The following is a 26,895-nucleotide window of genomic DNA, read 5'->3' as shown; positions in this document are numbered from 1 at the left end:
CTGGGCAAGAGGAGCACAGTAGTTTGTGGGAATTGACCAGGGACAGGCGCCCAGGGACACACAAGGCCCAGAAGATGCTTGTAAGAAGCCAGGAAGACTGAAGGCGTCAACTGGATGTATCAGAGAGCTGCTGTGCACTGCTTATGTGTATCAGGAGTAAAGAATCCATTCTCTACACAAAAAAGAAAGCTTACAACAAACATGTCCTCTACCTTGACTGAAAGGTATCAATATGAGATGCAAAACACATAACAATGTTGGATTGTTAAAAAAAAAAAAAAAAAAAAAGGCCAGTGTTTGAAGAAGAGTGCTACATGTATTTCTTTGCTCTTTCCCTAGTGCGGAGACATTTCTGTCTGTATGAAAATGAAGACAGGAGGTCTAGGCTGGCAGATGAATGCAAACTTAGATGACAAATGACGTCTACCGGATGCATTCGAAAGGCCAAGTCATATTTGGTTAAGTAGTATTTGTGATGGCATGCAAAGAAAATGGGTAAAGTGTATTAGATTTATAAAATTTATAATTTTAAATTCTGATATTAATTTAACTTCTTAATGCTAATGATAAAACGTGCTCTCAGTAAGTTAAATGTTGGATCAGAGCTGTGTGAATATGGGTCCTATCAGGCAGATTTGCAGTCCGCTCACCATGAAATAGCTAAGAATAGTGGTCTGAGAGCTAAATGGATGAAGGCACTAAACTTGATTTGGGGGCAGCTCACTGAAATACAGTCAATTCAGAAGAGTGCCACGTCTAACAGGCCTCATTATACAATCGTTAACATATCCCCATTTTCATGGTTCTCTTCTTTCCTACATGTAAACCGAAATGAACTTCTTTATTAACTTCTACTGTTTACTAAAACCCTCAGAGAAAAAAAAAAGTGACGAGAGATGATTTGGTGCATATTTTTAAAGGAAAACAAACACTCATGTTGGATTTTGATTATTTGTGGTGCTAAGAAGAAGGGAACATGGTTGGAGGCCCAGTGAGAGAAACAGTACTTTGGATCAAAGAGCAAAACGATAGAAACTGACTTCAGAGCAACTTCTTGGCAGCAGTATCCTCTTGGGAAGCTGGAGGTCTGTCCTGAATCAGGTGCTAACGAAACAGCAAATGCTTGTTCTAAGGCACATTAGTCTTTTCGGTGAGGTCAGGAACCCTGTGGGGGTAAAGGACAAGTTATCCCAGGTTGCGGGCCTCCTTCCTTTAAGTCCAAGAGAGAAAAATTACGGTGAGAGGCTGTCTTAGGCTGATAAAGAACAGAGTTGATCTCTGCCTTTCAGCAATGGAGCCATGCAATGCTCTTTCCCCACTCACTCGAAGGCTGAGGTTGAAAGAGGGATTCAGGCCTGAGATTCTTTTCCTAGAGGTGCCTCAGTGCTACACTGCATAGAAAGGACTCATATACTCCTGCAACCCACCCCACAAGGAAATCAAAGCAGGAATATTACCTGTTTATACAGATCCTCGTTGAACTGAAATGAAAGAGAAAAGGTTATGTATTCAGCCATTGAAACCACCTCAGATAATTCGAGAAACATTTCCATCCCACCAAATTCCATTGCCCATCACTCAATGGACGCCTCGCAGGAGCCTGAGTACTTGGGAACTCATGCATCTGGCTGCATTAAGATCCCAGCCTGGGATACCTCTCTCGCTATAGGTCATGTTTGTTCCCCGACTATCTGATTTCAGTGGCCTCTAGAGCTTTCTGACTTTTCTTTTCTGTCTGAACCCCTCATCATGGAGTAAGTGTGAATATGCCAGGGGAAGGTAAGTCCCGCTCACCCTGCAGGCCTTCTCACCTTTCTTCCTCCTCCTGTGCATGAAGATACCCACTCCACAGATGATGAGCCCCAGCACGAAGCCCCCGGCTCCCGTCAGCGTCTTACTCCGGGCAGAATCAGACTGTGCCTCTGGGAAGGACAGACCCAGGTTTAGTGTCACCTTCACCAGCTGCGCCCCTACTCACGTCCTGTGTGAGATTCTGGAGCCTGATGCAGAATATCAGGATGAGGACAGTGCCGGGGGAAAAGCTTGCTTAAGAGGAAATTCAGAAAGAGCCGCCCTCGTGTCTGGAACAGGGGTGTGACCTCAACAAGGTGGCAAATGCTGATTCTGGAAGTTGCCTCTCAAAATGCCTGAGAAGAGGCTACAATGCTGAAGGAAGAGATCCATTCCTATGTGTGAGGTCACTTCAGGAAGGTGTCTGTGTCCTTAGATTCTCTGACAAGGGGGGGAACTATGAATCCTTAGGACCCCTAGGCCAGGGTCAGGCAAGTGTCCATTGCCCCAGCTTGAAACTACGCTCAGGAGCCAGTATAGAAGAAAGATGGCATTGGACATGGCCACAGGGTATAGATGCAGAAGACAAGATGAGTGAACCCCAGAGCCAGAGAGTCCCTGCTCTTCAGAGGTGGGCTCTAGAGGGTCATCAGAGACTAACTCACTCCACTCCACAGTGACAGGACTGTCCAGGCTGGGGTGCTCCACTTGGCAGGTGTAGACATCTCCCTGCTGGGGGGTCATTTCCAGCATCACCAGGATCTGGAAAGTCCAGTCTCCATTACGGATCAGGCTGGTGGACACGACCCCAGCTGTTTCCTCCTGTCCATTCAGGAACCATCGGACTTGAATGCTGCCTGGGTAGAAATCTGTCACATGGCAGACGAGCAGGTTGTGGTGCTGTGAGGGCCCCTTCTTGGAGGGGGCGATGTTCACCCTTGGCTGGACTAGGAGTGGAGAAGAAAAATAACGAAATAGCATTTGAGATTGTCCCTCCTTTCCTTCCTTCCTTCCTTCCTTCCTCCTTCCTTCCTTCCTTCCTTCCTTCCTTCCTTCTTCCTTCCTCCTTTTTTTTGAGGCGTAATCTTGCTCTTTCCTTCTTTCATTCTTTCTTTTTGCTGAGATGGAGTCTTGCTCTGTTGCCCAGTCTGGAGTGCAGTGGCGCAATATTGGCTCACTGCAACCTCCAGCTCCTGGGTTCAAGCAATTCTCCTTCCTCAGCCTCCCGAATAGCTGAGATTATAGGTACCTGCCACCACACCTGGTTAATTTTTGTAATATTAGTAGAGACAGGGTTTCTCCATGTTGGTCAGGCTGGTTCTCTAGGAGCACTTGACCAACTCCTGACCTCAATGGGTCCGCCCACTCAGCCTCTCAAAGTGCTGGGATTACAGGCCTGAGACACTGCATCTGGCCAGATCATTATTTCTTAGGCATGTTCACTATGTAATTGATCCTAGATGTTGAAAATAGGAATAACGTGATTAGTGTAGTGGGTGGGGGTAGCACTGAAAAGATAGAAACAGACCTTCAAGTAGAGCATGCATGATCTTGAATAAAATAATAATTAGTAAGTATATAGGGGGATGGCAGGGAGACAGTTTGCACTCTGTAGTGCATTTAGGAGAAATTTTAACCAAAGTAATTTGGGCAAAGAATATTTAACCAACTGTGAAATTACCTACCTTTTCAAAGTTCTTTTTTTTTTTTTTTTTTTTTTTTTTTTGAGACGGAGTCTCGCTCTGTCGCCCAGGCTGGAGTGCAGTGGCCGGATCTCAGCTCACTGCAAGCTCCGCCTCCCGGGTTTACGCCATTCTCTCGCCTCAGCCTCCCGAGTAGCTGGACTACAGGCGCCCGCCATCTCGCCCGGCTAATTTTTTGTATTTTTTTAGTAGAGACGGGGTTTCACCGTGTTAGCCAGGATGGTCTCGATCTCCTGACTTCGTGATCCGCCCGTCTCGGCCTCCCAAAGTGCTGGGATTACAGGCTTGAGCCACCGCCCCGGCCCCTTTTCAAAGTTCTATCTTGATACAAAGGATGCAAAATTTACTCAAATAATATCTTGCAATTAAGATATACAGACAATGGAATTATGGCCGCCTGTTAATCTAATAACTTTATTTCATGAAAATACAAAGAAAATGAAGAGAGCTTGACATGTCTTATTCTGTAAATAGCCTATGTATTTTTTTACCTCACCTACAAAAACTCAAAATCTTCATATTTACAGAATATCCTGAGCCCCAGATGCTTGAGTAGTAGAAAATCCCGTCCTTTCCAAGTTCCTCCTCTGTGCTGTGTCTTCAGGTCCCGTGAAGGTTTCACAGATGACCAGGTGTTGCCTCCCTCTGCATTTCTGGATTTGTACCCCAGCTTGTTCTGTTGTTCTCAGGTCAATTTCCACAACTGCCACCTGCAACTTTTCTTTTGGATCTCTGCCACCAGTACCTTTTTCCTCCTCAGAAGGCAGAAAAGGCCAGGCAGGGTGGTCATGCCTATAATCTTAGCACTTTGGGAGGCTGCAGTGTGAGGAGCACTTGAGCCCAGGGTTTCGAGACCAGCCTGGGCAACATAGTGAGAATCCATCTCTAAAAAGAAAAGTAAATTAGCCTGACATGGTGTTACCTGTATCTGTAGTGCTAGCTACATGGGAGGCTGAGGCAGGAGGATCACTTGAGCCCAGGAGGTTGAGGCTGCAGTGAGCCATGATGGTGCCACAGCACTCCTGCCTGAGAGACAGAGTGAGAACCTGTCTCAAAAACAAACACAAATACAAAACAAAAAACAAACACAGAAAAAGGTCAAGTGCTCCTAGAGAACAGCTCATTCAGGGAAATCCAATAGAGGACAGCTCATCAAGAGGAGTGTCTCAAATTAGTCTTCTAGGTCCCTAATCACTTAGTTCTTTCCTTTCTACTTCTGGAGAACACAAATACCCTGACATGAGGCTGGGCCAGGTAAAAGCAGTCTTGAACTGACCCACAACCTTCACTCCCTATTGTATTTTTGCCTTGTTTACAGACTGATTCACATTGCCAGCCTCTTCCCTCAATGTAAGTTTATTTCAGGGGCGCCTGGGTCTCACTACTTCATCACCTCTGTAAACTCAACGTCCATTAGACTATTCAACCCATGTCTAAATCTCAGTTGTGAATTATGTACAATTTCTTCCCCATAGAGCTCCTGGGAACCATGAAATCAGGGGGAATACTTGAGTGTCTGTTTTAAGGTCCTAGAACATTCCATGAGAGGCATCTTGCTCAATATTCTTTGACAGGAGCAGGTCAGCCTAGAGCACATCAGCAACCTCCAGGGGGTGCTGGAGCTAAGGCTTGATACCCAGTGGCCTCATTTCTGACCCAGTTCAAATATATTTCACCAAGGCAATGATTCCTGTTTGTTCTAGTTGCCTTCTCTAATGCCCAGAAAACATTTGCTCAATTACTTCTAGATTTGGGTGGGCATCCACATTGGAATTGTCACGACTCCTTTCCTCCCCATTCCACCTCTCCCCTGCCTCTGTGTTTTCCCTGTTCTGTTCTAATTCACACCTTCATTGCAATTTCCCTGGCAAATAATAGCAGTTTCTACCTCATCTTCCTGCCTCTAGTCCCTCCTCTACCCAGCACCCTTAGTAGTGTTCTGAAGACACAGCTCCAACCTTGTCTTTTTCAATTTTCAAAAATCTTCAGTGTTCTGACAATACTTATCTGGCTACATGGGCACCTCTAGAGAGCTGATTACAAACAGATCCCCAGACCTCCCCACCCAGGAAATCTGAGTCTCGGGGCAGTGAGTCTGGGGATCTGTGCATCACAGAGGGTCTGCAGGAGAGTCTTCTGAGCAGTGAGGTTGGGGACCTGCAGGTCTAGAGGAGAAACCCACACTCCTTAGGCTGGCATCAGGGCTCTCTGCAATCTGGCAGCTGATTACTGTGAAAGAAAATGCTGCCACGTAGCTGATTTGTGCCTCTACAAAGTCTTAGTAACAGTTTTTGCCAATTGCATTAGTTTTCTTTGGGCACCTCTCTCAACCATTACCTCAGCAACTTTCCTAAGCTCATGTCACTCATCTCATCCCCACCCAGTGTGTCCACCTTCTCACTCCTAGCAGGTGCACTTCCTTTCACTTTCCAGGAACAAGGAAATCAAAGATGTGATCTCCCCAGCTTCCTCCTCCTCCCTTCTTTTCTTCCTGTCTCTAGGAAAAAGCCCCAAGGCTCAACCCCACACCCTGATGCTGCTCTCTCAGGTCCCTCAGGTTGGTGCACCAGGCTCCCCACTCCACAAGTTCACAGGAGGAAGCCAAAGCTCCAAGGCCCTCCGGTCTCGTCCTTAAGAAATCCTCTTACTGCACACATTTCACCTCTCTCCATTCCTTTACACCCAGACTTCCTGAAGGAAAGGATGAATGAGCTCAGACACTGCCCTGTGCCAGCCATGGGGAGCCCAAGACAAATAAAATCCATCTCAGCCCCGAGGAGGATGTGCCATACTCAGCCTCATCCACCCCTTCCCATTCCAGCTCCCACCGCTACAGTCAACCTGCTCTCCCCAGGTGTCCCTGATTTCCAAACCCACTTTCCGTCTTCTGTTTTCTGACCTTTCCAAGTCACTGGCACCTCTGTCCACTACGCTGCTGAGGTCCCCTCCCCTCAACTTCCAGGACTCTTCTCTGAGGGCCTCTCCTCACACTGCACTTGTTTTTTTTTTTTGTTTGTTTGTTTTTGTTTTGTTTTGTTTTGGTCTCTTTCACAGACTTTTCTGTCTTGGCTAAATCACACCTGTCCAGTTCCCGGGATCCAGCCCTTAGCTCTTCCCCCGGGTTCCTCTCCCTGGGTGGTCTCATGCAGCCCAGTCTCCTACCTGGCTGCAGACCCTTCTGTTTACCTTCCCCTCAGACCATCCATCTGGCCACTCAAGCATCTGAAACACAGGGGTCTCCCTGCAGGTTTCTTCTCTGTATGGCCTACTGTGCCATCTCTACCTCCATCTCCACACCACACCCCTGCGTGCTCTCCTGTGGCCTCCTTTCCTCTCATCCCATATGCAGTCAGCTGCCAGGCCTGATGAAGTCCCCGGGGTCTCTCTGTTCCCATCCTCCTCACTCCATGTCCAGGTCCGCATGCTCCCTCCCCTGACATGTTCCAGATGGGCTCCCCCATGAATCCGCAGCCCAAAGTCCCCTTTCCGCCTGGCACTAAGGTCCCTTAGGCTGGCCCGGCTGCTTCTGCGCCCTGGGCACGGGCCCCCGCGGCTGCCCTGGGACTCCCGGCCCAAAGCCCTCACTCACCTCGGCGCTGCAGGGTCACGGCCTCGTCCAGTTCGTAGTTGTATCTGCACATCGTGTCCACCGCTGCCCGCCTCTCCTCCAGGAGGTCCTTCTGGCCGTTCCAGTACTCCGCATCAGGCCGCCCCAGCTCCGTCACCGCCAGGAACTCCCCCACGTCGCTGTCGAAGCGCACGTGCTCTTCCCGATTGTAGATGTATCTCTCCAGGTAGCGCTGTGTCCCATTAAACGCGTAGCATTCCTGCCGTGTCTGGTACAGGTAATTCTCTGCGGGGAGGGGCGGACATGAGCGGGGGCGCCACTCTCACCTAATCCCCTTTCTCCCGCCTTCTCTCAATTTTAACGATTCTTCCCAAATCTTCCCATGCAGGGCTGGATTTTAAAATAGGAGTTTTCCTAGTACCGAGTTCTGTGGTCCTAGGCAGGTCGCTGAGCCTCTCCAGGCCTGTTTTCTCACCACGCAGAGAGAGAATTTACTGAAAAGAATGAGATTCACTGCTCAGGGGGACTAAGTGATCACCAGGGAGGGGCGAACACTGAGGGGAAGGCAGTCCCTTCTGCTGGCAGCTGGAGGAGGAGGGGGAGACGTTTCACGTGGGGTCGCTGGGAGAAAAAACAGGGGCGGGAGGAGCTGAGGAGTGGAGGGCAGAGCTGCTCCCCTTACTCAACTCCCTGCCTGACATTTCCATCCTGATATCAGTCCTGGTTCAAATGCCACCTCCTCCAGGAAGCCCTCCCTTCCTTCTTTCTCTTTTCCTAGCTAGGCGCTCTCTCTTCTCCACCAGTTTCTTGAGAATTCCTCAACCTGCTCCTGTTGTTTTGCATTTAGGAAATGTAGAAATATATTTCTTAAAACTTCCTTCAACTTTGGTATAAGAAAGACTCTGTAGCCTGAAAGTTAATTTTCAAACATGGCTGCAGAAAGACTTGGTGTCAAAAGATGTGGAAAATATTTTAAACAATGAAAATCACCACAACTACCAGGGACCTGTTGGGGTGGAGTCTTTTGGGTTTAGAGGAATTTATCTAATTTTTTTGGGCAGTTTTTATGGTTTTATTTAAACACAAAATGTGGACGTGAACTTTCTCTCATTTTTTTCACTGTGCACCCTGGCATTGCGGTTGGTGACTGACGGCCGGCTGGGTGACTCTTTCCACAATGGCTTTGCAGTTCTTGGAGGAAACTGTGAGCCATCTCAACACAGTAAGATTTGTTGCACATCAGCAGCACTTTCAGCTCCTTGATGTTGTGGACCAGAAACTTCTGGAAGCCACTGGGCAGCATGTGTTTTTTTTTTGTTGTTGTTGTTAATCCCATAAGCAAGATCTGGCATCAAGATCTGACCCTTGAACCTTCTAAGAACCCTGTTGTCAAGACCTCTGGGTTTCCGCCAGTTACACTTAATTTTGAGATTTCAGTCTGAGTGGTGCCACATGAACTTGTTGGTCCTCTTTTTGAGGATCTTGGGTTGCATGAGGAGTCTGAGAGAGGCCATGATGCGGAGGAAGAGATGGCTGCCAGCTCCATAGGCAGCGCCAAGGAAGACCGCATTGATGTAATTTTTACATAAAGAACTTTGGCAGCCTTTCCCACATGCTGTTGTTCCTAGGGAGCGCAATGAGCAGTGTCCGGCAGGTGTGTGTCTACACGGAAGTATTAGTGACGTGGCACATGTTTGTTTCTGTTTGAGTCTCTTCAGGCCTGGTCTGTTCTTGGGCACATTGGGGAAATTAAGGCACTGTGATTGTTCTGCTCATCTGTTTCATGCTCCACAAATTAACTTCTCCAGTTTATTAACATCACCCCTCACAAAAGCTGCATAGTTAGTTGCAGAGGACAGTGGAGATGGAGTGGGGCTGGGCTCAGGGGCACCATAGAGTCCACCTTTAGTCTCCAGTGTCACTGCTAAGGCAAGATCCCAGGCCTTGACTCAGATATCCTGACCTGCCTCTTCTCCTGGTGCCTTGGGCCCCAGCCCCATAAACTTCCAGGCCCAGCGACCCCCAGTTCCTTGAGACCAGATTCCTCCTCCTCTGCCATCCATCCACCCCTCCCTGTTCAGTTGCCCTGCTCTGAGTGTGGATTCTCCCATTTTCTTTTGTTCGTCTTTGTTTCTCCTCTTCAATCACCAGTAAGAGAACATTTTTCACTCAAGAATAAGAATTTTGAATTTTTTCTTTGCAGCATTTAATTCCTTTTTTATTTACCCAGTCTTAGGTAGTTTTTAAAATACATTTAACTTTTGAAATGGAATTTTACCTGCCAAGTAGATATAAGCGATGAGGGGTTTTATGGGGTTTTATGGTATAATTTGAAATTTTCATGGTTTTTTTTTTTTTTTTCTTTTTTTGAGACGGAGTCTCACTCTGTTGCCCGGGCTGGAGTGCAGTGGCCGGATCTCAGCTCACTGCAAGCTCCGCCTCCCGGGTTTACGCCATTCTCCTGCCTCAGCCTCCCGAGTAGCTGGGACTACAGGCGCCCGCCACCTCGCCCGGCTAGTTTTTTTTTGTATTTTTTAGTAGAGACGGGGTTTCACAGTGTTAGCCAGGATGGTCTTGATCTCCTGACCTCGTGATCCGCCTGTCTCGGCCTCCCAAAGTGCTGGGATTACAGGCTTGAGCCACCGCGCCCGGCCGGTTTTTTTTTTTGTATATAAGAAACTTTACCCTGTTTCTTAACAATTGAGTTGCCCAGAGCACAGTTTGAAACCACTGATCTGAATGAATTCATCTCTCACTCAGAACAGGAGATAGTAAAAACCTCTAGCTCCCTATGGGTTGTCTCAGCCAAGCTTTCCCCCTGCAGCCTCTTTAAGCCACAGCCTGGCTCCTCAGCCCTTTTGTCTTGTGCCCCGTTTGAAGTTTGGGATGTGTGTGGAGTTGTAAGAGCACGTAGGGCATTGTGGAAATGGCCCTGCCCTCTCTACCTACTCCCCTATGGCTCCAGCTCTCCCTCCAGCAGGTTTTGATTGAACATTCATTCTATGCAGGGAGCTCTGGTAACACACCCTCAGTCCTTGTCACTTGGCTCCACTGCCTAATCTCATTCCTCCACCAAACTCAACCTAGCCTTTGCCCCTCCTCCTGTCCACTGCCCAGCGTCACATACCCTCTTCTGCTCTCCCACCTCTGGGTTACCTTGGTGGCTCCCAACACTGTCCCTCATCCCACATGACAGCTCTGCCTATGGGATGGGGGCGCTGCATCCCCTCACCTTCTGCTGGACACTGTTCAGTGTCACCAGTGCTGCTCCAACCTCCTCTCTCCTCAGCCTCACCCCTCTGCAGTTCCCAGGGCTGAGCCATCCTACTGGTTAGTTCTCAGCACCCCTCTGTGACTACAAGTTCAAGTTCTCCTCCCCTTCCCAGACAATGAACCCAAGGTAATAGATAGGAGGTTTTAGGGTTTGAGGGGCTGTATTCAGGAGATTCCAACCTTGCTACCCTGAAAGATAAGGAGGTGACATGATGTCAGTACCTTCTAGGTGTGTCCTAGGAGGTGTGTGGAGGGGTATAGGAGGAAGGGTGTAAGCAGGAAAGGTGGAAGTCAGTGGAAAACTAAGGCACTACTTTGCAGTCCTTCCTCTCAGAGTGTTGGTGTAAATTTGGACTAGAAATATCCTGAGAGTATCCTGAGAGAAAAACAATGGATCATAGATGCCATAATATTACACCAGCCACAGGGAGGCAGCAGGAAGAAGATATTTTTCACTTGGTTACTGCTTCCTCGGCTGTCTGATAACCTGCACTCAATCCCTGTCACGCACCCACACAAGCTCATCTCATTCTTCCTACAAGTCTCAACCTACTCTAGTACTCTCACCAAGTTCTGGGGAAGCTGGGAGAAGTACCTTTAATGAGAGTGCCTTCAGGGGCTAGAACCTGTCCCCAACCCTCCCTCCCATCTTGCCTTCAATGTCCAAGGGGCTCTATTCAGCCTTGGGGAATGAGAGGCATTCTTCAAAAGCACGGAATCCTCAGTGATCCTCAGAGCCTGGACACTCCAGCTTAGGGCTGTCTGCCTGAGTCCCCTCCAGGCTGGACGTGAGCATGCCCAGGAGCCTGCACTTGCCACCTTCTCTCTCTGTAAACATTGTCCATCAAGTTTATCCTGGATCTCTTAGCCCCATTTTCCCAAAGACAAGCATACTGACCACTGGGCACCTCTCTCTGTTTGCTGTACCCATGTCCTTGGAGAGAGAATAGGCCTGTAGGATAACAAGCTATCCTTTAGGGGACGAACCTCTTTCTCCAGCTGGGAAGGGAGGACACTGGCTTAGTGCAGGAGCCCCTGCAGCCTGTCTCAGAATTTGATCCCTTAAAGATAAAGTCCCCAAGGAATTGTTCCCTGAACCAGACCCTCCAGGAATGACAGCTCTGCTCTTACCTGGAGTGGCCCTGCCCCGGACCACAGATGTGAGCAGCATCATCAGTAACGCCATCAGACCCACTGTCTGGGGAGTCCTAGAAACCTGCAGAACCATCATGGAGCTGGAAAAGGATGGCAAAATGAAAAGAACTGCAGTCAGGAAAAGAAGGACTCACGAAAGGGAGCTCCTGTCTGAAATATTAGAGACCATGAACCCAAGTAGTCTTCTGTGACCCTGGGATTGGACAGACTCTGAGAAAAGAACCAATGGGCACTAAGCTTTGTATGAGTCATCACTCGCCAGGCAGACGGTTAGTGTGAAGGTTCTGAAAATATAAAGCCTGTGATGCAGTTAAGATGACAGATGGAGGACGGTGACACCCATTTTAAGCAGTCAAGTAAGTCATGAGGTTGGGGAGATGATGTGTTTTCTTTGCTCTGATGGTGATCTCAAATATTCTGCTGGTCCACCTACAGGGATTATCATTTCCCCAATTCTGCCACACCTCACACACCCACAGGACATGGTCTGTTGTGGAAGAAATGCTATCTCAGTGTGTAAAAGGTCATTCAGTGGCATGGTTTAGAGGGATTAGAGTACCCATCCCAGAACTCAAATGAGGCCTGGAGTCTGTCTGTCTTGCCTTTGTCCAAGGGTGTGTTTAAGATTAGCACCCGTTCATATTTACTTTCTCCCAGAGGTCTGTGAGTCCTGAGATGTGCAGGAGATATCAGGTTCTTCCATAGGACTGTCATCGGGGTCAGCAGGGCTCAGTCTAGGGACCTTACACCGGGAGCATGAACACACCACCCATCCTGCCATGACAGTATGCAGCTTTAAGGACACCGCCTCTTTTGGACTTCATTTCCTTGTCTTCAATATGGGGATGATATAACCTGCCTTATAGCAAAGCTCTTAAGATCAAATGAGATCAATAGGTCTGAAATTGCTTCAGAAAAATAAAGTCCATAGAGAATATAAATTGACTAGTAAATAAGGAAGAAAATGAAAAGAAAACCAAAACAAAAACAAAAAAAAATCAAAGACCCCACCTCCTTCAAAGCATCCGATTCTATTCTGTTTATAGTGAATATTTTTACAAACTTTCAAAGAACATTACTTCTTACTTAGACACTTATAAATGTGATCCTAGAGGACCACCAATTCTAATTTCAAAAAAGAATCAAATTGGCATCAATTATTTAAATCGATATTAAAATGTAAATAGAAGGCTGGCGTGTAAAATGCAGAAGAAGAAAACAATTATGTAGTAGAAGGTGTCCAGTAGGATTGAGGGGCCAGGAGAGGATTGTGGAGAAAAGCTCAGTTTTTTTTAGTAACTGCCTGGGTGGGACTCTTCTCCTTGTCATTTACCTGCCATAGATAATTAGACAAATACTTAATTCCTCGATGTCTCAGGTAATTTACTTTTACAGTAGACATTAATAATACCTCCCTCAGGTTTAATGTGAGGTTTAAATGAGGTAATGCGTGAAAAGCACTAATAACAGCATCTCTCATGTACTAATCTGTTAGTAATTATTATTTACAAGGTAAGGCTACCACAAATAAGAAAAAATATTAATGTAATATATGTACTTCATCATTACATTAAATAGTAAATGTTTTGTGATCTTCTCTATGAGTATCAAAGAAATAGCTCAAAATCGAAATATTTAAAATGAGACTAGAAAAGTAATTACTTAAATACAGTAAAGAGAATATAAAATAAAAAAATGAACATTACCCATAACAGAAAAGCATTAGAGAAACTCTTCTTAAAAACAGGATCAAAATATGGGTGCATGTGGTTACCATAGGTAATGCTGTCCTGGGTATTCTTACATGAAAATGAAATAACATGACTACTAATTTAAAGATAAAAATGTTATTACACTGTTTAAATACCAGGAAAAGTCAAATACTTTTTGACTAAGTATAAGAATATTTTTTGACTAAATACACTAAGTATACTTTTTGACTAAATACTAAGAAATCTATTAATAAAAATTATCTAGAAATTTCACTAACAAAGGTAACCAGGAATAGATAAATACTTAAAGATCAGCTTCATTCAAGTTAATTAAAACCTCTAAATAGAAATTATAAAACCCTCTGCAGAAATGATTAAATAAGAAAGAGATATCTTAGGGAGGTGGACCTGAAAGAAGGATAATATGTATTTTATTAGATATCACATTCATTCTTCATTATCAACAGAATATTTTTGTAAACTTGACAACGTAACATAAAACATTATTTAAAATATAGTGACCAAAAAACATCAAAGATCATCTGACTGCCTGGGATACGGGTGGGGGTTGGGAGAAGGAACATAATGGGAAACATTTGCCATCAGAAGAAGGTGTGACTTATCTTTCCACGTCTCTTTCTCTAACTCTGAAAACGAACTGTGAACTGGAGCTCTCTTGACCACACTGGTACCTAAAATTCTCCCATCTCTTCCCCAGCACCTTCCAGCATCCTCTTTACCCAGCAACAGAGAATGTCAGCTCTGTTATTCCTCTGATTGGTGAAGCCTAGCCATGCTGACTCCTCTCCACCCATTTTGATCATTTCCAGTGCCAGAAGCCCACAGTTTCAGAGTCTCATCTGCCTCCACCAGGCTCAGTTCATTATCACTGTTCCTGTGCTCATGGACATCAATTATAGACCCCACAACGTGTGCCCTGAAGACAGAATGTTCCAGACCAGAGCTGTTGTCTTGAGAACCCTCTCCTTGGCTTTCCTGCTGAGTCTCCGAGGAGCTGGGGCCATCAAGGGTGAGTGCTCAGGAGGACACAAGAGTGTCGGGGTGAGTGTTGGGGAGGTTCACATCAATTGTTGCTTCAGGAATCAGAAATTTTAGGGGCTCATTGATCTATCTGGCCCTCATGATAGTCTATGATCTCTCTGGCCCTCATAATAACAGCAATAACAGCCAGAATTTATGAGATGCCTGCCTAGTTTCTTTCCCCATTTATATCTCACAGGAATCTTCAATGAAGATATTATTCCCTTCATTTAGAAATCATTCCCTTTATTTAGAAATTATTTTGAAAAAACTGAAGCTCAAAAAGATGAATACATTTTCCAAGGTTACACAGCAGATCAACGTGCCAAGTTTGAAGTCCAGACCCAGCTCTGAGGGTCATACACTGCCTTCCCCAGATTCCTGCACACAGTGATCTTCTACCAGGGCCCTGCAGGGCCCCACACACCTCCCATCTCTCTGGGATCCCCAGCCTCTGTCTTTTGTGGCTGCTTCACAGGAACTCCAAGCTATGGGCTCTGCATTAGGAGAGAAAGTGCTAAGAGTGTTTCTGTATCCTCCATCTCTCCTAGGACCCTAGGGCCCTTCCTGGGTCTTTGTGGGTGGTCACAAGCTTTCCTCTCTCAAGACAGCAGTGTCGCATGGTCTTGTTAGCCTTGTGATTCGGGTTCTGAGAGATCCGGACTGCAAGGCGGGCCTAGGCTTTGGATAGCTGCAAGGACTCAGCCAGAGATGGACTGTGGTGAATGCTCTTTCTTCCTTGTAGCTGACATCAGGGAGAATGACATCAAGCCTGTGCATGATGCTGTCATCCCAAAACCTAGTGATGGGGAAGGTTAGAATCCATAACATACAAGATGCACACTGGCCTCAGACAGTTTTATTTAAGATGTGTGGAATAAACAGGAGGTGAGGCTGTGGAGACCAGAAATATCTATTGCCCTGTTCATGGTCACCTGGGTTATTTCTAATGTTATGTTACAATAAACACCACAATGGGCATCTCTTCATAGATTTGAATACTTTTTAGGATTCTTCCTAGAAATTCCTAATTAGCCAACTGATAAAAAACAACCGTGACTTCAGTCTGCATCCTACCCTAGAGACACTTCCTTTGTGTTCTCACACTTGGAGCTAAGCTTCTGACTTGCCTCCGGTACATCCCTTAGGACCCTCTCATCTTGGCCATCAGGAACCTCAGCAGAAGGTCAAATCCAGTGGGTTCTTCTCAGTGCCTCTGATTTGAGTTACTGATATTTGCACTGTAATCTACTTATTTGTGATGAACTACCCTGTTCTTATTTTTCTCCTGTTTTCTTGGATCCTCCTTATCATCCTTTAAATCACCTCTTAATTATCATGTTCTCTCATACCCTGAGATCTCTGCAATTCTGACTTTTGGCACTCTTCCTGGAAAATCTCATCTAACCTGCATCTGCCTCTAATGACTGTCAGTTTTCTGGCCTAAACTCCTCTCCTGAGACCACCCATCATCCACAAATGTCTATGTATTATTTCTCCTTAGATGACTTCCAGATCGTCTAAGTGCAACAGCCCCACAGTGAACTCAGGATCTTCTCCTGGTCAGGCTGTCTTCCCTGTGAGAAGTGGCTTTTGCCCTGTTTTCTGAATGCCTACATTGAAGCCATCTGTTCCCCAGGAAGCCTTCCCTGATGTGCTGTTTGATCGCATCTTGTGTATACCCACTTATCTGCACTTACCCTTCTGAACCTGCTGTTGTCTTGTCACTTGTGTTTCCTTCTGTGAATTGTACGCGTCTGCAGAACAGGACCTATGTGTTATTTTTATTAGAATATTTAGCATCTAACAGTGTTTGACATATAGTAGTCTTTTAATATACATTTTTGTCTAAATGGAAATGATATTTTTAAGTAAAATAATCTGTTTAATATCTGGTTGATCTTTAGACTGCAGAACTTGTGAAAGTGTTTTTTAAAAAGCGTTTTTAAAACTATAACATTCACATATTCACATATTAGGAAGATGAGTTCCCATTAATTGCTAGAGGACGTTGTGTCTTTTTAGTTTACCCTCTTTTTCCTGATGAGTCCTTTGAGTCCTTTAAACTGAGAAGGAAGCTAAGTTTCCTTGTGAAATACCTATAGGATTTAATTTAATTTGTTTAGTTTGAAATACCACTCTCTGCTTGGCCACTTACAGTGACAGGGAGTCATTCTCAGTGCAAAATAAGACACAGACCCTATCCTCCAGACACTTACAATTACAGTGACAGAGAATCATTGTACATATATGTACAGAGACATAGACCAATGAGGGAGTTTATTTTTGAGTTTGATGAGGATGAGATGTTCTATGTGGATCTGGACAAGAAGGAGACCATCTGGAGGAGTTTGGCTGAGCCTTTTCCTCTGAGACTCAGAGTCATTCTCCCTGTCACTGTAATTGGCCAAGCACAGACTGGGTCCCCACATGTCAGGGCTGCAAACTCACAGGGAAATCCGTGAGTTGGGAGGTGAGAGCCAGTGAGCCCTGTAGTACCTTCTCGCTCTCATGCATTTATCATTCTAAACCCAGACTTTCACATATACATTCATTGTTTTCTTTCATGATGATAATTGCATTTATCCTTTTATCTTTGCTACTTCTTGCAAACTAATACAGATTAAGAAACAAAATAAATTAAATCCTACAGGTATTTCAAACTCAGTAATAATTTCTAGTTGGCCTCTAAAACAAAAATCAAAATATAAATGTAAGAAGAGTTTAGAATGCTTAGTACCTGGGTAATGAAATAATCCGCACACTAAACCCCCGAGTCATGACTTTACTTGTACAACAAACCTGCACATGTACCCCTCCCTGAACATAAAATAAATGTTAAAATATTTTTTAAAAGGAAACAAAAAGTTTGGAACAAATGCCAAAATAACTGTACTGTACTTTTGAATTTATATGCCCCAAGTGAAAAATATTATCAACCAAGCTGTACATTCTAGTTTCATGTTCATAAACTAAGACAGAAACTTTAAAACTGTCAAGAACACTAAAATTTGAAGGATATTTTCTTCGTCCTCCCAATTTTCTATTTTTTCTCTCTTCTGCAACAAGAAAAATAAAATGTTCACTCCCCCACCCCCATGGCTCGAAAAACAATTTTACATCGTGTCTTAGAAGAATTAAGACCTCAAGGGTAGAAAAAAAATCTGTCTACTAGTTCCACCAGTAGCTGTATGACCTTGGCAAGTTATTAATATATAACCTCTTTGCATTTCCTTACCTGTAAAATAGTATGCTATGTATTTGCTTCATAGGGTTATTGTGACAGTTCAACGAGTGAAATATGTAAAGTATTTAGAAGGATGCCTGGTACAAGTAAGTGCTCAACAAATGTTCGCTGTCATTGTTACGATTACTATTGTGTAGGGTCAGGATGCCCAGACTTTCAAAGACCATGAAGCAACTTGACTTATCAGTGATAAACTTCGTTTTGTTCTTCACTCCTTTCTTTTTATAACTGCCCATCTGCTCTGTATTATTTCCTTAATGCTGTTGGTCTCTCTTCCCCATATGTACTGCCTTTGACCTCTTACCTTCTTCCTTTTTATATTCCTAAGTCTTTATTCATTCTCGAGCTTTCACCATTTGCATATTCATACTTACATTTTGTCGTGTTTTTCTCTACTTTCTTTATGCAGCGGACCATGTGTCCACTTATGCCAAGTTTGTACAGACACATAGACCAACAGGGGAGTATATGTTTGAGTTTGATGAGGATGAGATGTTCTATGTGGATCTGGACAAGAAGGAGACCGTCTGGCATCTGGAGGAGTTTGGCCGAGCCTTTTCCTTTGAGGCTCAGGGCGGGCTGGATGACATTGCTATATTGAACCACAACTTGAATACCTTGATCCAGCGTTCCAACCACACTCAGGCCGCCAATGGTACTACCTATCTTTTCCTCTTTCTCTGTAGCCCAACTGGAAGGGAAGAGAGGGCCTCTCTGCCACCCTCAGACTAGGAAGCCTAAGTGCCCCCTGCTGTGTGATCCTCTTCCCCTAGTGGCCATGGGCTGATCCCACTACAGCAAGGGCTTGCATCCTCCCTTCTCAAGAAAGAGAAAGGTGAGCAGAGTGAGGCTGGTCAGTGGTATGATACTTGCCTCTGTGATTCAGGAACCCAGAGCTGCCATAAAATCTAAGGCTGAGGTAGAGGACCCGTCAGAGGTGGAGCCTCTGTGATTCATCCCAGAACAGGGTCCTCACCTGCTCCTGTCTCCTCCCAGATCCCCCTGAGGTGACCATGTTTCCCAAGGAGCCTGTGGAGCTGGGACAGCCCAACACCCTCATCTGCCACATCGACAAGTTCTTCCCACCAGTGCTCAACGTCACATGGCTGTGCAACGGCCAGCCAGTCACTGAGGGTGTCACTGAGAGCCTCTTCCTGCCCAGAACAGATTACAGCTTCCACAAGTTCCATTACCTGACCTTTGTGCCCTCGGCCGAGGATGTTTATGACTGCCGGGTGGAGCACTGGGGCTTGGATCAGCCACTCCTCAAGCACTGGGGTATGCAGCTCTTTTTCTCTCCATAATCTCCTGGCATCCTCTATTCCAATGACCTGGTGTCTTCAGCACCAGTTTTCCCCACTGGCCAGGTCTCAGTCCTCTCCTCGTCCTAATGTCCAGTTAACTGGTCCATAACCTTCGATTCCCACACCCATTCCACACCAGAACCACCCTCACTGAGCACCTCCTGACCCTATCTCTTCATTCTTCCCCCAGAGGCCCAAGAGCCAATCCAGATGCCTGAGACAACGGAGACTGTGCTCTGTGCCCTGGGCCTGGTGCTGGGCCTAGTGGGCATCATCGTGGGCACCGTCCTCATCATAAAGTCTCTGCGTTCTGGCCGTGACCCCCGGGCCCAGGGGCCCCTGTGAAATACTGTAAAGGTGGGAATGTAAAGAGGAGGCTCTAGGATTTGTAGAATGTAAGGAAGGGAGGAAAAATTCAATCCGATAAGTATTCATTGATCTTCTAATGGGTTAAAAGCATTCAGCCACATAACAACAACACATTGATAACTAACTGACTAGTTAATATGCTTAGGCGCTATTCTAAGCATTTACATTTATTAATTCACTTTATTCTCACAAAGAATCTCTGAAGTAGGTACTATTATTTTCACCATTTCATATGAAAGATACTTACATCTTTTTACATACACAGAGACCTTAAGCACCTTGATCAAGTTCCCACAGCTATGAAGTAGTAGGGCTAGCTTCCAATCCAGAAAGCCTGGATCCAAGACTGTTTATCCACTGTCCTATACACCCTATTTTGTGAAGGAAATGATCAAGTTCAAATTCTCCAAGAGTCCATTGTCTAATAATGGAGCCAGATCTATATTTCTATACATAATTACAACACAGTGGTGGGTGCCTGTAACTATTTACTATCTCTACTTGGACTCATTCCATGGCAATGCTCATACAAATAATGCCCCTCCTGAGATCTTATGGGTTTCTATTTATCATAACACTCACCATATTTTATATTTTTATATGTTTTGGGAATTCTCTTAGCATTAGACAGTGAACTTCCCTGCAGATGACCACATCTAATTCATTATTATTATTGTTATTCATGCTGGACCTCAGGTACAAAAGGTTAAGAACTTCTCAGTTCATTATACTCTCATCATTGGTGCTTTCGAGCTCTCTCTCTCTTGATTTATTTGGTCCCTTTTATCTCCAGTCCTTACTCCCATATCTAACCTCTTATCCTTACCTCATAGGTAAACATTTTAATGAGTTTGATGTTTCCTTTCATTTGCATAGATCCTCTATAATATGTAGTAATGTCCAGTGTACATGTATTTTTTAATTAACCAAAATGGCATTAAATTATAGATCTAATTTTGTACATCCAGTTTGCTAATTTTGTACATCCAGTTTGTTTTTTCCAAATCTCCCATAATATTTTACTCTATATGTCCATGCATTAGTCCATTTTGCATTGCTATGAAGGAATATATGAAGTTACCTAATTTATGAAGAAAAGAACTTTAATTGGCTTACAGATCCACAGGTTCTACATGAAACATGGCACCGGCATATGCTTCTGTTAGGGGATTCTGAGGGGGTTCTGGAAGCTTTTACTCATGGTGGAAGGCAAGGGGAGCCGGTGCATCACATGGTCATAGAGGGAGAAAGAGAGAGAGAAAGAGGTGCCAGGCTCTTTTTAACAACCAGGTTTCATGTGCACTAATAGAGTGAGAACTCACTCATTACCCTGGAGAGGGCACCAAGCCATTCATGAGGGAGTCTCCTCCATGATTCAGGCCCCATCTGCAACACTGGGGATCAATTTTCAACATGAGACTTGGAAGGGACAAATATCCAAATCATATTAATCCACATATCTATATTGCTCCTGGGATACCTAGATTATCCCTGGTTCTCTACTATTGCAAGCAATGCTTGTATCTCACATGAAACTACATATGCTCATGGGCCTGACCTGCATCCCTGGAATGTATGTATCCTAGAAAGGGGTTGCAGGGTCGCTGGAGATGCAGCTCCTTAATTTGACTAAGTACTGCTCATCTGCTTATCAGAATGGCTGTACTCATCTGTCCTTCCTTTGTCAATACCTGAAATGTCCTGCAACTCCTAAATGCACTTCAATACTGGACATTATTCAGTTTTCTAACTTTTGCCAATTTCATGTGCATAAAGAAATATGCTGTTTTATTTTGCATTTCTTTAATTACTAATAATTGGGGCTATAATTAGAACTGATTAGGCACTTGGGAGTTCCTTTTCTATAAATTGCCTGTTCACATTCATTGCCCATTTTTGTACTATGTGCTTCTATCATTTTCTTATTGATTTGCAGGTGATTCTTATATAGTCCTGCTAGTAGTCCCTTGTCAGTTTTAGGCATTGCAAATGTTTTCCCCTAATCTGACTTCTGGCAACTTTCTCCTTGGTTTCCTTTATTGAAGATAAATCCTTAATATTTTGTAATGAAGTCCATCAACTGTATTTTTGTTTGTGTGTCTTTTTTAAAAGAAGTCTTTCATATACTGAGATATCAAAGATATTTTTAAAACATCTCCTACAGTTTTAAATTTCACATGTACTACTTTAATTCATCTGGGATTCTTCTTTGTGTTTGATGGGGATCATGTTTTATTTTTCTCTATATAATGGGCAAATGTGTTCTCACAACTACTAAATAGTTCACCTTTTCCCCATAAGTTTGTGGTGTCTTCTTTGCTATACTGAAAGCTCCCATTACAGATGGGCCTGTGTCTGAGTTCCATCTTGTTCCACTGTTCTGTTTGTCTCTTCTTGTGCCAGTGCCCTAATGTCTTGATTACTATGACATTGTAGTGTTGTTAGTATCCAGTAGGACAAATTTTTCTTTATTTTTCTTTGTTCACACACATTTATAATTATATATATAATGATTTGTAACAGAATGAAGTGAATGTAGAATGTCAGATGTTAAGAGGAAGAATGGAAAGGAGGGCTGGGACTAGGGTCATGTAAGGGATGCACTTGACTTAGGTGCAAAATTTGGAGGATACCAAAAGAACTCAGTAATAAATCATATTTTAATGAAATATCTTGAAAGAGCAAAATTAATGCAAAGATACATGATTAACAAAATATCAAAAGAGGAATATTTAACGAAAATGGAGAAGAAGCAGACAGGCAGAAGAATTAGGAGAATATGCTGCCACATAAGCCAAGGAATTAAAGAATTCCAGGAAGGAGGAAGTACTGCTGTCAGATGTTCAACAGAGGTCATTTTAGAAAATTTACCTTGGTTTTGAAATCCTTTCAAAGATCAGTTTACACAATATGAGTAAGTATCCTTCCTTCATTGCTGTCATTTATATGGTTTGGATATTTGTCCCTTCCAATTCTTATTCCAGGGTTAAGCTTCTTCTCTGCCCTCAGTAATGTGACCCTTCCCCTTGTCAGGATATTTTGGAGACATGAAGCATGTGGGATGCCCTCAAAGTCAGCTGGGGTTTGAGGGTGAAATTCAATGACTTTAGTGAACTCCTTGGCTCCTATGTGCTGTTCACCTGGAGGACCAGGGCATGTGCAGGGATGACCACCTTCTCCCTGGGACCTGAACAGGGCAGAGAAATGGGAAGCTCGGGTGCAAAGGGAGTGGGGAAGATGGCTCTGGGCTTACAGTACTGAACCCAGGAATGACAGTAACTGTGTGTGTTGCTGCAGGTGACAAAATATCTGAACAGAAGAGGACTTAGGAGAGATCTGAACTCCAGCTGCCCTACAAACTCCATCTCAGTTTTTCTTCTCACTTCATATGAAAACTACTCCAGTGGCTGACTGAATTGCTGACCCTTCAAGCTCTGTCCTTATCCATTACTTTAAAGCAGTCATTCCTTAGTAAAGTTTCCAACAAATACAAGTTAATGAATAAATGTTGACACTTTGGTAGCACTGATATGGAGATTATCCCTTCATTGAGTCTTTTATCCTCTGGTCTCCTTTGAAGAACCCTTCCACTTTCACCTTCCGGAGAATACCCTAAGACCAATAAACACTTCAGTATTTCAGAGCTGAGAGACTCTGAGTCATTCTTACTGGAAGTCTAGGATCAGGTCACATGTGAACACTACCTCTTTTTTTTTTGTTTACTTAGAAGCATTCAGAATGTCAGCAAAACAGCTGCAACTTGTTTTTTTTTTTTTTTTTTTTGCAATTACAGAGTGGTATCAATTAACAGAACAACAATTATTTCGTATAAGCTGCATCAGAGACAACTGAAGATGAAAAAACTACCATCCCCATATATAACTAATTTGTGCTGTGCACCAACAAGAACCTGCTTTAAATTTCCACGCCAATTTACAACCCCCATACTGTACCAGGCAAGGTTAGTGGCTATTGAAAATACCACCAGGACAGGGCTATCTAAAGACACATTCGGTAGTGTGTTAACTATACAAAAAAAGACACTGTACAGTTTAAAAACAAATCTTACACAGTCTTACATTTCAATTTTTTTCTTTAAAAGGAGTGAGTTGTGTACAGGGGGGTTAAATGCTTTATAGACAAGAAAAAAAAACTGTGCTAGAACCAACTTATTCATCATGATCATCTTCTTCTTCATCTTCATCTTCTTCATCTTCCTCCTCCTCCTCATCCTCTTTATCTTCCTCATCTTCCTCCTCTTCCTTCTTTTCCTTGCTTTTTTCAGCCTTGACAACTCCCTTTTTTGCTGCATCAGGCTTTCCTTTAGCTCGATATGCAGCAATATCCTTTTTGTATTTTTCCTTCAGCTTCGCAGCCTTCTTTTCATAAGGCTGCTTGTCATCTGCAGCAGGAACACTATTTCTTGAAGGTGTGGTTTCAACCTCTGTTGCAGATGTGGTTACTAAAGGTTCTGATCCCACCTGAATGGAAAAGTCTGAGGATAGTGATTCAGCCCTGGGTTCTTCCCTAACTACAGGATAGGGTGGAGTAGAGAAAGGATATCAGGGGGAAATTTTACTTGGATAAAGATTTTCTTGGATGTAGTTTGAAGACTGCAGTGTTTGAAGTCTCTGAGGGAAGAGATTAAGTCTGTCTGGATCAAGATATCAGGCAGATTAGGATTTCATTCACAGCCCCTGAGCTCCCTTCCCAAGGCTGGATTGTAATTACAGCAATATCTCATGGAGGATTTTTCTACATGATAAAACTAAGAGCCAATAAATAAAATTTTTAAAATGCCCTCATTCATTGCAGTTTTTACCAACTATAGTCACTCCATGTGGTAGAACTTAAATCGTTATTACCAGAGCTTTCAAAGATTTGAGAACAGTGGTGATTATGAAGAAAAATATCTTATTTGAGCAATGATTTTGTTTCTTTATGAGTGTTCATTAGATATTAAGATGAAAAAAGCATGAGATGGTAAAAATGCAGATAAATATAATAACATGTTTTCTAGTATTTTTTTTTATTTTTAAGTTAAAAAAGGAATTGTTTAAAGTGAAAATTATTTGGGGATTTATAACATACCCAGCAGTAAAATATGATGACCATGGCACAAAGAATAGAAGGGAGAAATGGAAGTATAATGTTGTAAATTTCTTATACATGTGAAGCGGGTGTGTTATTGTTTGAAGGTAGAATGTATTAAGATGAATATTTAAAACTCCTGACAACTACTGAAAAAAAAGAGGTATAGCTAAGAGGCCAACGGAGAAGATAAAATAGAACACTAAGCATAATTAATTCAAAATAAAGAAATAAAAAAGGGAAAGTCTGAGAAGACAAAGAGAAAACAATCTGTAAGACGGAGTTTAAAACAACCATACTAATAATTGAATTAAATGCACATGGCCTAACCACTCTAATGAAAAGGCAAAGATTGTCAGAATGCACAGAAAAATGTACAGGCCAACGTTATGCTCTCTACATAATGCCCTCTTTAAATATGAAGGCAAAGACAGGTAAAAAGTAAAAGAATGGGAAAATACGTATATATCATGGAATACTATGCAGCCATAAAAATGAGTTCATGTTGTTTGCGGGGACATGGATGAAGCTGGAAGCCATCATTCACAGCAAACTAACACAGGAACAGAAAACCAAACACCACACATTCTCACTCATAAGTGGGAGCTGAACAATGAGAACACATGGACACAGGGAGTGGAACACCACACACCAGGGCCTGTCGGGGGATGGGGAGTAAGGGGAGGGAGAGCATTAGGACATGTACCGAATGTATGCATGGCTTAAAACCTAGATGATGGGTTGATAGGTGCAGCAAACTACATGGCACATGTATACTTATGTAACAAACCTGCACATTCTGTACATGTATCCCAGAACTTAAAGTAAAAAAAAAAAAAAAAAGGAAAATAATGCCAACCATGGAAATGTTGGTGGCTGTATTAATATCAGAAATATAGAACTCAGAATAAGAAATATTATCAAGGAGAAAGAAGGATAGTTCATAATGATAAAAGGATCATTTTATTACCAACATATAACAATCCTAAATGTGTATGTTTTTAGAAAATATGTCTTAAATCACATTATGCCAAAAATGATTTAAAAAAAATCAGAAATATACAAATTCACAATTACATTTTAGTATTCTAGCCCTCAGTAATCAATAACATATTTAGGAAAAAACTCAATGAGGACATGGAAGATGTGAATAACATTATCAATGAACTAATGTGATCTAATCAAGATCTATAGAATACTCCACCCAATAGTGGCAGAATACACATTATTTTCAAATGCTCAAGAATATTCCACAGGACAGACTATACACTGGGTCATAAACACATATAAATAAATGTCTAAACAAATAAATAAATGTCCTGTTGAAATCATACAGAATACATTCTTGGACCACAATAGCATTAAATTAGAAACCAATAACAGAAAAATACCTTGAAAGTCCCAAACACCTAGAAATTAAAAAGCATACTGCTAAACAGCACCTGGATTTAAAAAGAGTCAGAAGGAAAATTAGAAAATATTTTGAACTGAATGAATATGAAAGCACACTATATCAAAATTATTATGATACAGTAAGTAGAGAATAATTTATAACTTTACATAATTGGAAAGGAGGGAAACTCTAAAATCAACCATCTATGTTCCCATCTTAAGAAGCTAGAAAAAAAAGGTCAAATTAATCCCAAGATTAATAAGATCAGAAATAAATGCAATAAAAATGGACAAACAATAAAGAAAATAAACAAAGTCAATTACTAGTTTTCAAAAAGGCTCAATACATTCATGAATCTCTAGCTAGATGGATCAATAAAAAGAGGTAAGACTCAAATCCCCAATATCAGGAATGGAAGTGGGTCCATCACAACAAATCATACAGACATTAAAAGTATAATGACAGAATACTATGAAAATGCCAATAACAAAAATGACAATAAATTTGACAATTTTACATTGTTAAATTAAATTAAATTTGGTGTAAAGCTTTCTCCATATCTTGAGTCCCTACACAGCAAACTAACCTAACTTAACATAACTGCATTATGCAAACAAACTACAGCCTAACTTAAGAGTATTGTAATAAATAGCTGAGTCTCAGCCAATCACAGGCTGCCAACTGATCATACTATGTCCCCCATAAGGCAAATACCTCATCACACCATGCCCATATAAGGCAAACACTGAGCTGTAACAAATCGACTGGTTTTGAGCATCACTTCCTGTTTTTGTCTATAAACACTGCCTTCTCATGTTGCTGGATAGAGCTCTCTGAATCTTCCTGGGTTCTGAGTGCTGCCCAATTCATGAATTGTTATTTGCTAAATAAACTCTATTAAATTCAATTTGTCTAAAATTTGTATTTTAACAACATGAAATGGAAACATTTCTTGAATGATTCAAATTACCAAAACTAAATCAAGAAGAAATCTCAATCAATGGAAGAAATTAAGTTTGTTAATTTTAAAAATCTTTCTCACAGAGAAGGCCAAATGGTTTCCAGGTCAGATGACTTCATTGATTAATTCTATTATACATTTAAGGAAGAAACAATACCAACTCAATACAAACTCTTTCAATAAAAGAGCAGAAGAAAACACATCCCAATAATTTACAAGTCCAATATACTAACACCAAACAATGACATGAAAGGAAAAGGAAACTAAAGACATGTACCCCTCACAAA

At 42.9% G+C, this 26,895-nt stretch overlaps 2 protein-coding genes and 1 long non-coding RNA gene across 4 annotated transcripts; 1 reads left to right on the top strand and 2 right to left on the bottom strand.

The window, feature by feature from the left end:
- Positions 1 to 496: 496 nt before the first annotated feature.
- On the bottom strand, positions 497 to 11,677 carry LOC117087026 (HLA class II histocompatibility antigen, DP beta 1 chain). The gene is made up of 6 exons (XM_033216755.1): positions 11,467 to 11,677; positions 7,084 to 7,347; positions 2,457 to 2,738; positions 1,812 to 1,922; positions 1,458 to 1,481; positions 497 to 1,165 (listed from the first exon to the last, which is right to left on the bottom strand). Exons 1-5 carry the CDS (start codon positions 11,564 to 11,566, stop codon positions 1,462 to 1,464), a joined length of 777 nt encoding a protein of 258 aa, XP_033072646.1. The 5' UTR covers positions 11,567 to 11,677; the 3' UTR covers positions 497 to 1,165; positions 1,458 to 1,461.
- A 2,340-nt stretch (positions 11,678 to 14,017) lies between these two features.
- On the top strand, positions 14,018 to 22,806 carry LOC117087025 (HLA class II histocompatibility antigen, DP alpha 1 chain). 2 transcript variants are annotated; one of them, XR_004438645.1, is made up of 5 exons: positions 14,018 to 14,232; positions 17,900 to 18,145; positions 18,487 to 18,768; positions 18,985 to 19,189; positions 22,461 to 22,806. XR_004438645.1 is itself a non-coding variant. In XM_033216754.1 (5 exons), the coding sequence occupies exons 1-4, from the start codon at positions 14,106 to 14,108 to the stop codon at positions 19,137 to 19,139; spliced, it is 810 nt and encodes a 269-aa protein (XP_033072645.1). In that variant the 5' UTR covers positions 14,020 to 14,105; the 3' UTR covers positions 19,140 to 19,151; positions 22,461 to 22,806. The 2 variants fall into 2 exon arrangements, 1 of the variants encoding a protein (XP_033072645.1); XM_033216754.1 differs by having other exon boundaries at positions 14,020 to 14,232; positions 18,985 to 19,151.
- LOC117087028 lies at positions 22,683 to 23,710 on the bottom strand. Its single transcript, XR_004438648.1, has 2 exons — positions 23,581 to 23,710; positions 22,683 to 22,863 (listed from the first exon to the last, which is right to left on the bottom strand). It is a non-coding gene; the product is annotated as an uncharacterized LOC117087028 (long non-coding RNA).
- Positions 23,711 to 26,895: the final 3,185 nt, after the last annotated feature.

This window comes from Trachypithecus francoisi, unplaced genomic scaffold (assembly GCF_009764315.1).
Source record: "Trachypithecus francoisi isolate TF-2019V2 unplaced genomic scaffold, Tfra_2.0 Lachesis_group10, whole genome shotgun sequence".
Classification (NCBI taxonomy): Eukaryota; Metazoa; Chordata; class Mammalia; order Primates; family Cercopithecidae; genus Trachypithecus; species Trachypithecus francoisi.
The sequence above is the reverse complement of the archived record's forward strand: the minus strand, read 5'-3'. Positions and strand labels throughout refer to the sequence as shown.

Bases quoted from the DNA above. Each gene is read 5' to 3' on its own strand.
- LOC117087026 (XM_033216755.1), bottom strand. From the start codon at position 11,566: ATGATGGTTCTGCAGGTTTCTAGGACTCCCCAGACAGTGGGTCTGATG. The intron at 7,348-11,466 runs GTAAGAGCAGAG...CCCTCCCCGCAG, and splicing joins CCGGGGCAGGGCCACTCCAG to AGAATTACCTGTACCAGACA. The intron at 1,482-1,811 runs GTGAGAAGGCCT...CTTTCATTTCAG, and splicing joins GCACAGGAGGAGGAAGAAAG to TTCAACGAGGATCTGTATAA.
- LOC117087025 (XM_033216754.1), top strand. From the start codon at position 14,106: ATGGACATCAATTATAGACCCCACAACGTGTGCCCTGAAGACAGAATG. The intron at 14,233-17,899 runs GTGAGTGCTCAG...TTCTTTATGCAG, and splicing joins AGGAGCTGGGGCCATCAAGG to CGGACCATGTGTCCACTTAT. The intron at 18,769-18,984 runs GTATGCAGCTCT...TTCTTCCCCCAG, and splicing joins GCCACTCCTCAAGCACTGGG to AGGCCCAAGAGCCAATCCAG.